Below are 13028 nucleotides of genomic sequence, written 5' to 3'. Positions count from 1 at the left end.
AGGGAAGCGACAGGTTTCTGGATCCTGCATCAACCTGGCATTGGATGCGAGCTGCGTAGGGAGGTACTTGGATGAGGCAGTTTCCTTATGCTTTGTGCCAAGTGAAGAAAGGACAGTGCAGTTGCGGCAGAGTCTGTGGGTTTCAGCAGGAGGGGCGGGCTTTCTGAAGAAATGGGTGAAAACCTCACTTATTTGTCTCTGTACGGAGTTTATTCTCCCTGCATCCCTCCTGTTGCAATAAGTAGCAAAGGCCTATCTATGTGCTGTATTAAGGTCCTTCATATGAGTATACTTGTGGCAGAGGATGGAGTATGTTGATTCTAAGCACTGAACAACATATTTTTGTCATGCAGAATAATCTAACCTGGGAATCTCAGAAGAACAGTAAAAAAACGTGGAATGGCTCTTTCCAAGGTAAAAGTCATATTCTTAGTTGATTTTCTATTCTCTCCTTCCTAAAATGCCACGTTTTACACTTGTTAATCGTCTCTATTTTTGATGGGTTCTATGTAAAATGTTAACTTAGTGTTGTTTAAGTGACAGTACTCCCCAAAGTATTATCAAGGTTCAATGCAAATCCCACCACAATCTCAACAGCCTTCTTTACATAAATAGGAAACCTAATTTTAAAATTTATGTTTGGTAATGACCCACATGACCAAAATAATAATAATAATAATGTCAAGCCTTGCTACAAACCTAGAGTAATCAAAACTGTGGTTTCAGCATAAGGATAGAAATGTAAATCAAAGCAATAGAACTGAGAGTCCACAAATAAATTCCCTCATCTGTAATCAATTCCATTTCTAAAAGGGTGCCAAAAACATTCAATGGGAAAAGAATAGTCTCTTAAATGATGCTGGGACACCTGCATAGCCACATGAAAGAGAATGAAATTGAACCTCTTCCTTTCCTCATATAAAAAATTAATTTAAAATGAACCAAAGTGTAAATGTAAGACCTAAAACTATAAAACTGTTAGGTAAAAACATAGGAGTAAATCTTCCTGACCTTGGATTTGGCAGTGGATTTTTAGATATGACACCAAAAGCAAACAGAGCAAGACAAAATAGATAAATTGGTCTCCATAACAATCAAAAATGGTTGTCCACTGAAGGACCTAAGTGAGAACACAATCTACCAGATGGGAGAAAGTATTTGCAAATCACATGTCTGGTCAGGGTCTAGTATCAAGAATATATGAAGAACTCCTGCAGTTGAACAACCAAAATACAAAGAACCAAATTAAAAAATGGTCAAATGACTTTAGTAGACATTTCTCCATAGAAGATATACCATGGCCAACAAGCACATGAAGAGATGGTCAATGAAATTAGTCATCAGGAAAATGCAAAATCAATATTGCAGTGAGATTTATCACACCCACTAGGATGAGAAAATAACAAGTGTTGCTAAGGATGTGGAGATATTAGAATCCTGATACATTGGTGGAAGATGATGTCAATGCTGTGGAATAGATTGTGGCAGACCCTTAAAAAATTAAACCGTGTAACCCAGTAATTCCACTCCTAGGTATATAGCCAAAAGAACTGAAAACAGATATTCATACACATGTTCATAGAAGCATTATTAACATTAGCCAAAAGATGGTGACACCTCAAATGTCCGTGAAAGGATAAGGATGAGTCAATAAATAAAATGTGGTATAGTCATACCATGAAATTCTTCAGCCATGAAGAAAGTAATGTTGTACTCACACATAGACACTGTGGATGAACGAAAAACATTGTTCTAGGTGAAAGAAGCCAGACACAAAAGATTGCACACTTCATACCCTTTCAGTGATATGAAAACATCTAAAATAGGTAAATCCATAGAGAAAGAAAGCATGTTAGTGATTACCAGGGACTCGGGGGAAAGGGCAGTGGGAAGCAACTGCTTAATGGGTAAAGGATTTCCTTTGGGATGATAAAGATGCCTTTGAACAAGATAGAGGTGATGTTTGTATAGCATTTGAATGTACTAAATGCCACTGAATGGAACTTAAAATGGCTAACTTTATGTTATGTGAATTTCACCTCAGTTAAAATAAGAGAACTATAACTTGCTTAAAATTTTCTTACATGGATCAGTGAGCACACTTACTCCAGTCAAGTCAATCCTTACATGTCTCTGCTTCTCTCATTTTTTGTTGAAATAAGAACTCTGTCCCTGTCCGTGTGGTCAAATGTGCTTTCCTTTCAGGGACGGTTGACCTTCAGGGATGTGGCCATAGAATTCTCTCAGGAGGAGTGGGAATGCCTGGACCCTACTCAGAGGGCCTTGTACAGGGATGTGATGTTGGAGAACTACAGGAACCTGCTCTCCCTGGGTGAGGATAACTTCCCTTCTGAAGTTGGTAACTACTTTTGTATATCTTTGCGTTTTCCTTTGTGAGTCTCTTGGTAGTTCCTGACTTGCTTGTCCAAGTTCCAAATCCCTGTTCTTAAGAGAGTGATTGAAGCTATTTTGACTCAGAATGGAAAGGCTTCATAAGGTTGCATTTGGACTTTAAACTTTACCTTTCTTCAGAAGTTCTACATTCATGTTTTATTAGTTGTGGTTTCAGAACATTAGTAGTCAGAAAGCCTTCTAGCAAATTTTTTGAAATATCCAATTTTGTGGTTGTACCCTTGTGCTTTTGATTCAGTAGTTCTTTGGAGAAAGCTAGATACCTGCATACTTAGAATAACCCCTTAGCATTCAGAAGGAGGCAGTCAGTTGATGGATTTTTGAAATACTTTTCTAGACACATCTATAATGTCTTTTCTTCTTAGCTGAACAAAGAGCTGGGAATGTCTTCTGGAAAAACATAGCATATCATGTTCTGTCTGTCTTTGTAAGTTGATGTCTGTCTTGAGCAGAAAATTATCTCCATTTTGGAACAAGGGTCACAGCCCTGATCTGAGGAGAATGAAGTAGAAATAGGAAAAAATGCAGACAGATGGGAATGTATGGAGGTATGAGCACAAGTAAGAGCTCAAATGGTTACAGAATAAGTTGTTCCATTAAATATTGTTTGGGAAACTCTCCTCAATTGGGAATGATCAGTGGGAAAATAAAAGTTTATTTCTTATGAGCTCTCAAAAGAAATTCCCCCCATCAACCACACATACACACTTACCACTCTGTTATTCAACTATATAAAAGTTTAAGCGTGCACTGTACCATTATGCACTAGCTCATGAAGATCCAGGCAAAACCTTTTTCATGCCCTACAACACTGTATTATCTGACCACTGACGCTTTGGTCCCTTGTTTTGAGGGAGACTGAGATGCCTGTCTCTAAGGAGAGGAGTCCTCTTTCCCCTTGATCTCTCTTGGTTCTCAGTCCATACAGATCAGAGCTGAGGCCTCTGTAGTCCTGACCCTAGGACCTATTCAGTTTGCACTGACATTTTATGTTCTTCGGAGAACTTCTTAGGAGATAGATAAACAAAATAGCTGTTCTTCCATTGTAATTGGGGTTCCATGAAACTTCTGGGGGTTTATCAAGCCCTGTCTGCCTGTTCAGGCCCCTCAGCCATCTCGTCAGTTCTCTTTTTGCCACGTGTGGAAAGAGGAATGGGATTTGAGATTGTTTGACTTTGTTGCTGAGCAGTAGTATAAAGACTAGACACTGAGATCCTCTCTTTGGTTCCCATTGCTACATGGGAGTGTATCTCAGTCTTTCAGGCACTCACCTCACAGCCTGTAGGCACAGCATACAGCCCCTTCTCAAGAACCCCACAAAATCTGACTCTCTTATTTTACTCCCATATCCTGTATTTTTCTGCCTTTTCCTATTCTCCCTGTGAGGGAGCATAGAAAGACCTTTGTCTTCCTGATTTGTTATTCTCCTAAGATTTTGCCTCTGAAATACACATTTGCTTTTGAAATACACATTCCATGGGTCTGAAGTTTCTTTCTCTTTTTCTGTTGAGATAACTCATCTTTAGGTGATGGACAACTTCTGGTGGACTGTCCCATGGTGGGTGTTTACTGGGTAACAGAAAATTCTTGAAGGAGAACGCTGATTAATAATGTTAGAACATCCTCCTGCTACTTACAGAAGTGCCTCTAAAAGCCAGTGGGTAGTGGCCAGCATGTCCCAGGATCCTGAGGTGGAAAGTATTAGCAGAGCCTGACTGATAAGTGTTTCCAGTTGTCCTGGTTTTTGAGGAGTTTTAACACTGTCTCCCAAGGGCAGTGTGACAATATTGTTCAGACATAATATGATCATCTCCTTTGAGATAGCAATAAATAGAAGGTGTAGAACCTTAACCTAAGGAGAGGACTGTCCAAGTTCACAACCTAATATCTAGGAGATTGTTGACTAAACTACTTTTTATGCCACAGTGTTTATCTCGTGTGTGTGCTCTTGTTCCTTCACCTTCAACAAATATGATTTTGACACATCTTATTTCTATTTTTTGCTGGGGAAGATTCACCCTGAGCTAACATCTGTTGCTTATCTTCCTCTTTTTGCTTGATTAAGATTTGCCCTGAGCTAACACCTGTGCCAACCTTCCTCTATTTTGTATGTGGGTTGCCGCCACAGCATGGCCACTGACAAGTGGTGCAGGTGCATGCCCGGGAACTGAACCTGGGCCGCCAAAGCAGAGCGCACTAACTTAACCACTACGCCACTGGGCCAGCCCCATTGTTAAGCCACTGATAACACTCATTGTGCAAATGTCATTGTTATACATGACCTTGTTTTCTATTTATTTAATCAGCTCTGTGTTTTTGATGATACCCTGAGTGTTCTTTGTTTTGTATGTACTACTTGTGGCTCTTGGGTCATGAAATGAATATTGTTTTATGTATTTTATGGGATTTTTTCTCAAGTGGTTATAACTCAACATTACTGTTTCCAAAACCTGTATAACCTCCAGAATTTTTTGAAAAGATAGACTTAGTTATTATTTTTATTTCTGTTTCATATTACTTAGTGCCAGGTAGCATTAACATATGCTTTTCTTTAATAGACTTAATTTTTTTGAGCAGTTTTAGTTTCACAGCAAAATAGAGCAAAAGGTACAGAGATTTCCCATATATTTCCTACCCCCATGCATGCAGACCCTCCCCCATTATCACATCCCACACCAGTGTGCTACATTTGTTATCATTCATGAACCTACACTGACACATCTTTATCACCCAAAGTCCATCTTTACCTTAGAGTTCACTCTTGTGTTGTACATTCTGTGGGTGGGACCAGTGTATAATGGTACATATCTACCATAATAGTATCTTACAGATTAATTTATTGTCCTAAAAATCTGTGCTCTTTCTCCTTCCCTCCTAACCCCTTCAACCATGGATCTCTTTTCTATCTTCATATGCCTTTTACAGAATGTCATATACTTGGAATCAAACAATATATAGCCCTTTCAGATTTTCTTCTTTCACTTAGATATATGCATTTCAGATTCATCTATGTTGTTTCGTGGCTTGATAGCTCATTTCTTTTTAGTGCTGGATAATACTTCCATTATCTGGATGTGCCTCAATTTATCCATTCACCTACTGAAGGACATCTTGATTGCTACCAAGTTTTGGCAGTTATGGATACAGCTGCTATAAACTTTCATGTGCAAGTTTTTATATGGATATAAGTTTTCAGCTCATTTGGATATATACCAAGGAAGGTGATTGCTACATTGTGTTGTAAGAATACATTGAGTTTTGTAAGAAACTGCAAACTGTCTTCCAATGTGACTGCCATTTTGCATTCCCACCAGCAACAAATGAGAGTTCTTCTTTCTCCATGTCCTTGCCAGTATTTAGTGTTGTCACTGTTCTTGATTTTGTCTATTTTCATATGTGTGTAGTGGTATCTCATTGTTTTTATACATTTAACTCAAATCAGCTGCATTTTTTCATCTGACAATTTTTCATATCTTCAAAACACTTTATTAAGTTACTTAGCTACAGAAATACCATTCAATTGATTTGCCATAGTTTTTCTTTTTATATAAAATACATTGCTTTTTACACAGTATATGTAGTTTTCAAAAAATAACTTTTGGATTTGATTTTAATGTCACTGACTTTTTTTTTTTGCTACAAATAATTTATTCTAATAATTATTCTCCTTGTCTAGATTCGTCATGCACATCTTGGTATACTGACCTAATATTTAAATATCTCATTTTATTTAATAGAAAACTTAGGCAGTTTTTACACTCCGTGGTTCCCTCATCTACTCCGAGACTTGTGTTTCCCAGACAATTTAATTTCTTGGAATTACATATTTCAATTAACCCATGAAAACTCTTTTGTTCCCTGTCCTCCTTTTCAACTGAATTCCATAAAAAGTCACCTGTTCCTTGTTGACACATATCCCATTGCTGTCCTGTTCTGGGTATTACTGGACACTTACATTGCTGACCACATCTCTGCACATAGACCTCTGCCGTAGATCACCATGCTACTGCCAAAAATTGTTTCTACACTTCACTGCTGCTACCAACACTGTTTTTCTATACTAACCATTCTGTACTCTAGGTTATTTAGTAATGCCCCTTAAAGATACTCCTAACTGATGATGTTTGTGAAGTCAGAATTCATTACTTTTGGAAAAGTGCATATTAATTTTTATAAATTCATAATGATAATAACTATATATCTACTGATACATATAGTAAGAGCACTTCTCACTTGCTGTCTCTTATATGTCTGGGATTGTAATATTAAAAGAGCCAAAGATAGGATTTCAAATAATTAAAATATTACAGCAAAAGGGACTCTCATATTTTTGTATAACAAATGAGGACACTTGGACTAATAACTCTAATGTGTCCAAAAGTGATAATTTCTATTTTAAAAAATATATAATTTATATAATTTAGTTCAGAAGTTATTTATTACCAAATATAATCACATCCCCAAAAAGTGGAAACCTTGGCAAAAGCCTCCTTGCTAACTTTGTTTCCACCACAGAACCTCTACACCCCCTAGTCAGAGCTCATCATCCAGCACCCATGGTTACCCTCCATTGCTGGACCCTTGAGAGGGTTTTATTGCATCCATATGAGTTTGTACAGAGTGAATTCATCCATTCTTCTCTTGGTGATCCTTTCCAGGTTTTTGCTTTTGGGTCTTACCAAGAACATTCTTGTACATGTCTTCTGGAATATACATATATATAACTTTCTAAGTATATGCCTAGAAGTGGAATTTGTGGGACATTCAGTTTGATCATTTTTAGAGCAAATACTGGAATAGATCAAAACCTACATTCTTCCCATAACACCACGCTGTCTTCCTTTTTAATCTCTTCCTTGTTTGCCTCATCCCCATAGTATAGTTCCTAAGAATGAGTCAGTATTAAACCTCTTATTAAGTGACTTCCCCTCTTTTTCCAAGCATAGGATTTTAACTGCTGTAGTACAGTCATATTCTCATAAATTTGCAAGCACAAGCACTGCTCCCACATTGCCCATTACTCCCTTCCCTTCCCTCTTCTTGTTCTAAATCCCTGTAGTGGCGTTTCTTCAGATCTTTGGTTGATCTAAATGAAATGTACTGGTACCTCCATGTATATTAATTTTGAGCACCCAGGCACCCCAGTTTTCATAGGACCCATCCCTCCCCACACTACGTACACTGCATTATATCTTCTGTGTACTCTTTTTGTAATTTTTTAATATATTATTGTTTTCTTTGACTTGAGCTAATAAATTTTGAAAGCACATCCTGTATACAGTCCACATTTTTTGACCTTTTAACTGGATAATTAAATGATACTCTGTAGTTAGAGAGTTGATCTATATAGTGGCTATTATATAACTACAGGCATGAAATCATAATTGAGATTTTAGACAGTCTTCCCTAATTCTTAATCTTTATAATAAAGTGTGTTTACCTGAAACTGATATTTCAGAATTCACTAATTCTCACCATATTTTTCTCTTTTCCTATTGTGTGCTCCTTTTGAAAGAATTTGAATTCCTTCTTTAGTTCTTTAGAATTCGAGAGACCGTTATTTTGTATGAGTGTGGTTATTCATTATCTTACCTGCTATATTTATTATGGGTTAATGAAGAAGTTTTATTTATTATTATTGTGATATACAGTTTTTCTTAGTATCTTTTTCTTGCATCCTATCAATACACCTTATTGTAGAGATTAAGAGTTAGAGAAGACTCCTTACCTATGGAGTATCAGTTATTTATCCAGTTATACGGCCAAACAGTATGTATAGTATATAATGTGTGCTTTGAAAATTTATTATCAAAGGTAAGAGAAAATATGGAAAAAATTCTAAAAAGAAAATCTGAAAAATCCATATATTGCAGTGATGTTTGAAGAGTATGCTTCAGAAACTTCATAACTATGTTTAGTATAAATATTGTTTGTCCAATTATCTAATTCTGTATAAAATATTTATCTTCCAACTCTATTTAATAGGAAGCCTTTCTGCTGGATTTGAAATAAAGGAATTATCAGCAAGAGAAGACATTAAGAAAGGAGAATTATACCATCTAGTGGTATTGGAAAGCAATGAAAGCCATGACATCAAGGATTTCGACCTCAAGGAAGACTGGGAAAATATGCATGAGCATCAGAATGAATTGAGATATGATGCAAGAAATTACAAAGGAGTGCCCTTGACTCATAACAAAAATCTGACTTGTAGGATAGATCGGCAACATAACAGATCCTCAGTTAGTTTTCCACAAAGGCCGAGTGTTTCTGTAAGAAATAATATATATCAGTATTTGATGCATGATGAGACATTTATACAGAGTTTGTTAAAACTGAAAAATAATGTAAGCGATGCTGGAAACAAGTATATAAATTCTTTGAAAAATAGAACTGGATTAAGTTTGCAGGCACATCTGGCTAAAATGCAGAGATTTCAAACTGAGGAGAAAATTTATGAATGCAGTCAAGTTGAGAAGTCTGTCAGCCATGGTTCCTCAGTTTCACCACTTCAGAGAATTTCTCCTAGTGTCAAAAACATTTGTGATAAATATAGGGAAGTTCTTAAATATTGTTTGTTACCTACACAATATGGGAGAACACCCAGTAGAGAAAAATCTTACAAATGTAATGAATATGGGAAGGCTTTTAGCAAAATCTCAAACCTCATGAATCATGAGAGAATTCCTTCTGGACAGAGACCTTACAAATGTAATGAGTGTGGCAAAGCTTTTCATCAGTGCTCAAACTTTAGTAGACATCCGAGAGTCCGTACAGGAGAGAAACCATATAAATGTGATGTAGGTGGCAAGGTCTTTCATCAAAAGTCAAACCTTGCCAGTCATCAGAGAATGGATACTGGAGAGAAACTTTACAAAGGTAATGAATGCAGCAAAGCCTTTGCTGAACACTCAGGCCTTACTCAGCATAAAAGAATCCATGCTGGAGAGAAACCTTATGAATGTAATCAGTGTGAGAAATCTTTTACCAGATTTGCAAGCCTTAGAAGACATCAGAAAATCCATAGTGGAGAGAAACCTTATGAATGTAATCAGTGTGAGAAATCTTTTACCGGATTTGCAAGCCTTAGAAGACATCAGAAAATCCATAGTGGAGAGAAACCTTACAAATGTAATGAGTGTGGCAAAGCCTTTATGGAGGGTTCATCTCTTACTCGACATCAGAAAATCCATACTGGAGAGAAACCTTACCAGTGTAATGAGTGTGGCAAGTTCTTTAGTCAAAAGTCAAACCTTGCAATTCATCGGTTAATTCACACTGGTGAGAAACGTTACAAATGTGATGAATGTGGCAAAGCCTTTGCTGGGCATTCAAGCCTTACGTGGCATAAGAGAATCCATACTGGAGGAAAACCTTACAAATGTAATGAGTGTGGGAAAGGCTTTTCGGAAGGTTCGTATCTTACTCGACATAGCAAAATCCACACTGGAGAGAAACCTTACAAATGTAATGAGTGTGGCAAAGCCTTTACACAGCGTTCGTATCTTACTCGACATAGGAAAATCCATACTGGAGAGAAACCTTACAAATGTAATGAATGTGGCAAAGGCTTTATTCATAAGTCAAACCTTGCAGTTCATCAGAGAATTCATACTGGTGAGAAACCTTACAAATGTAATAAATGTGGAAAATCTTTTACTCGATTTGCACGTGTTACACAACATCAGAAAATCCATACTCGAGAGAAGCCTTACAGATGTAATGAATGTGGCAGAGCTTTTGCTCAGTGTTCAAGCTTTACTAGGCATCAGAAAATACATAACTGAAAAGAAACATTATAATCCTAATATATGTGGCAGTGCTTTTATTCAAAGCTCAAGCTTTGGGAATCATTATAGAATATATACGAGAAAGAAACCTTACAAATACAATGATTGAGACAAAACCTATGCGAGTGTTCAAGCCTTACTCAACATCAGAGACTCCATCCTGGAGAGAAACCATAGAAAAGTAATGTATGTGTCAAAGCTGGTAACCAGGGCTCAACTTCTCTTGATAACAGAATATACATCTTTGAGAGAAATCACACAAATGTAACATATTGCAAGACTTATCCAACATTTAAGCCTTGTGGAACATAACAGAATTCTTACTAGAGAGAAATTTTATAAATGTGTGATCAGCTTTATCAAAAATGTACAACTTTGTGGTCATGAAAAAATCATGAGACAGACACCATACAAATGTGTCAAGGCCTTTAAGCAATGACCTCGTGATACACCATGCTGATCAGAAATATTACAAATATAATGAGGGTGATAAATTCTTTAACCAGTTCTCTTAATGGACTACACATAAGAAAATTCATACTAGAGGGAACTAAGCCTTTTAATCTGATGATTTACCAACCTCAGATGTTAACTTCCACAGTGAACTGAAAGTTAAAATGATTTAAAACTCATGTGATGATGTGTGTCCATGGAGCAAGGACATTTGTGGAAAAGTCTATCTTCAGTTTATAAAATGTTTTTATTCAGTTATTAGAGGCTTCTTATAAGTTATTGATAACTTACAACCTGAACTTTGAAATCCTTTGATGTTATAGTTTTATTACGTGCTTTTGTCATCATGATGGTCTCAGGGAAGGGATGTGTAAGATGAAAGGAACTACTTCAATAGGTGGAGTTTATTCATATCCATGGAACCTGAAAAACATGGACACTAATTTTAAAGTATGATATGGTAGAAATTTGAGAGCATGGGGAGTGGTAGAGAATAGATGTAAAAGTATTATCTAAATTATGCTTTCTGTGGTCACAGCCCCTTGTCTAGATTTGTTGGTATGACTGTGGGCCTTCGATGATAATTATAGGAAAGTATTCCTCTACCAGATGATCATGAAACAGAATAGGCCAGGATATTGAAAGAATGACATTTTCACTGAGTAGAATGATGGGTTAATAGAGATGGCATATGTAGTAGAAAAATGGAGGGGGAATGATGGTCTCTGTCTCTTTTGACAGGTAATAGGTGTTGTATATTATAGATTAATGAAAATTAGTCTTAGTTTTAGAAACTGAAGGGAAAGTTATAGAGGACAGTTTAATCAAAAGAACCAGAGTAGAGTGTGCTTGTGAAGGATGCAAATTGTGTGAATGAAATTGCATTATCTTACTACTTTATTTAGCATATATTCTCATTCTAAATAAGTAAAATATAACCCTTTTTTATAACTCTGAATGAATCATGTGTCTTCTATTGACCCAAGCATATCCCACCTCATTGGAGTGCTTCATGATGAACACTAATGATACATTATTAAGCTCTCTAGTGGAATGGCATCTATAACAATTTCTTTCTATGTTAGATTCAAACAACTTAGAAGTTTGGAACTATATATTCATAATTTGCATTTGAGTTACACACTCCATAGTGTATCCCAGATTATTTCTGTGGCTATAATGAAATTACCATACTAGTGCAAATTCAGAATCTCCCCCTCTAAAACCTGCCTCCCTATTCATGAATATACACCATATGATTATATTTCTACGTGTTTTTGTGCTGAAATTAGATCCATGTGTTGCACCTTTGCATGATATGAAAATAGAAACATAGCATATGAAAAATATTAGGAAATAAAATATTAGAAATAAGGATAAAATAATCTATTTTTTTATATAATTTTATTTATTTATTTTTTTCCCCCAAAGCCCCAGTAGATAGCTGTATGCCATAGCTGCACATCTTTCTAGTTGCTGTATGTGGGACGTGGCCTCAGCATGGCCGGAGAAGCAGTGTGTCGGTGCGCACCCAGATCTGAACCTGCGTCGCCAGCAGCGGAGCGCGAGCACCTAACCGCTAAGCCACGGGGCCGGCCCAATAACAATTGTTTACACTTGCAGCACTCAGGAAAATAATTTGAAAAGATGATAAATGTTCATGAGTTTCTTCTTAAGAATGAATATGCACAATGGGAATTTCTTGATAGATAAAATATAAATTTCACATACAGGCATATTTCAGAGATATTGTGGCTTTGGTTCCAGACTACTGCAATAAAACAGATATTGTAATAATGCAAATCACACAAATTTTTTGATTTCCCAGTGTATATAAAAGTTATATTTCCACTATACTGTAGCCTATTATGTGTGCAATAGCGTTATGTTTACAAAAAATAATGTACATACCTTAATTAAAATATATTTTATTGCTAAAAAGTGCTAACCACCTCAGCCATCAGCAAGTCATAATCTTATTGCTGGAGGGTCTTTTAAAAATATATATATCTGCAAAGCCCAATTAAATGAAGTATGCCTATATATATATTAAAAAAAACGAAAGCAGACTCTTGAGATATTCACATACTTATGTTCACAGAAGCATTATTCACAACAGCCAAGGGGTAGAAACAAGCCAAATGTCAACTGACTGATGAATGCACAGATGAAATGTGATATATACATACAATGGAATATTATTCAGCCTTAAAAAAGACATGAATGCTGTCATTTGCTACAACATGGAATAACCTTAATGGCATTATGCTAGGTCAAATGAGCCACCCACTGAAAAGACTGATACTATATGATCCCATTTATGTGAAGTACCTACAATAGTAGAATTCATAGAAATAGTAGAATTGTGATTGC

The 13028-nt window shown here is 36.3% G+C and overlaps 1 protein-coding gene across 3 annotated transcripts in view; it reads left to right on the top strand.

The window, feature by feature from the left end:
- Positions 1–13028, top strand: part of LOC131397316 (zinc finger protein 677-like) — a 47762-nt gene that overhangs the window by 2111 nt on the left and 32623 nt on the right. Inside the window, exons 2-4 of one of the 3 annotated variants that reach the window (XM_058530116.1) lie at positions 354–414; positions 2206–2359; positions 8398–10191. The exons of the other annotated variants lie outside the window; for them this stretch is intronic. Coding sequence (XP_058386099.1) covers positions 400–414; positions 2206–2359; positions 8398–10191 — 1963 coding nt within the window. The 5' untranslated portion in view covers positions 354–399. The remainder of the gene's footprint in view (positions 1–353; positions 415–2205; positions 2360–8397; positions 10192–13028) is intronic. 3 annotated transcript variants of the gene reach the window in all.

This window comes from Diceros bicornis, chromosome 34 (genome assembly GCF_020826845.1).
Source record: "Diceros bicornis minor isolate mBicDic1 chromosome 34, mDicBic1.mat.cur, whole genome shotgun sequence".
Classification (NCBI taxonomy): Eukaryota; Metazoa; Chordata; class Mammalia; order Perissodactyla; family Rhinocerotidae; genus Diceros; species Diceros bicornis.
The sequence above is the reverse complement of the archived record's forward strand: the minus strand, read 5'-3'. Positions and strand labels throughout refer to the sequence as shown.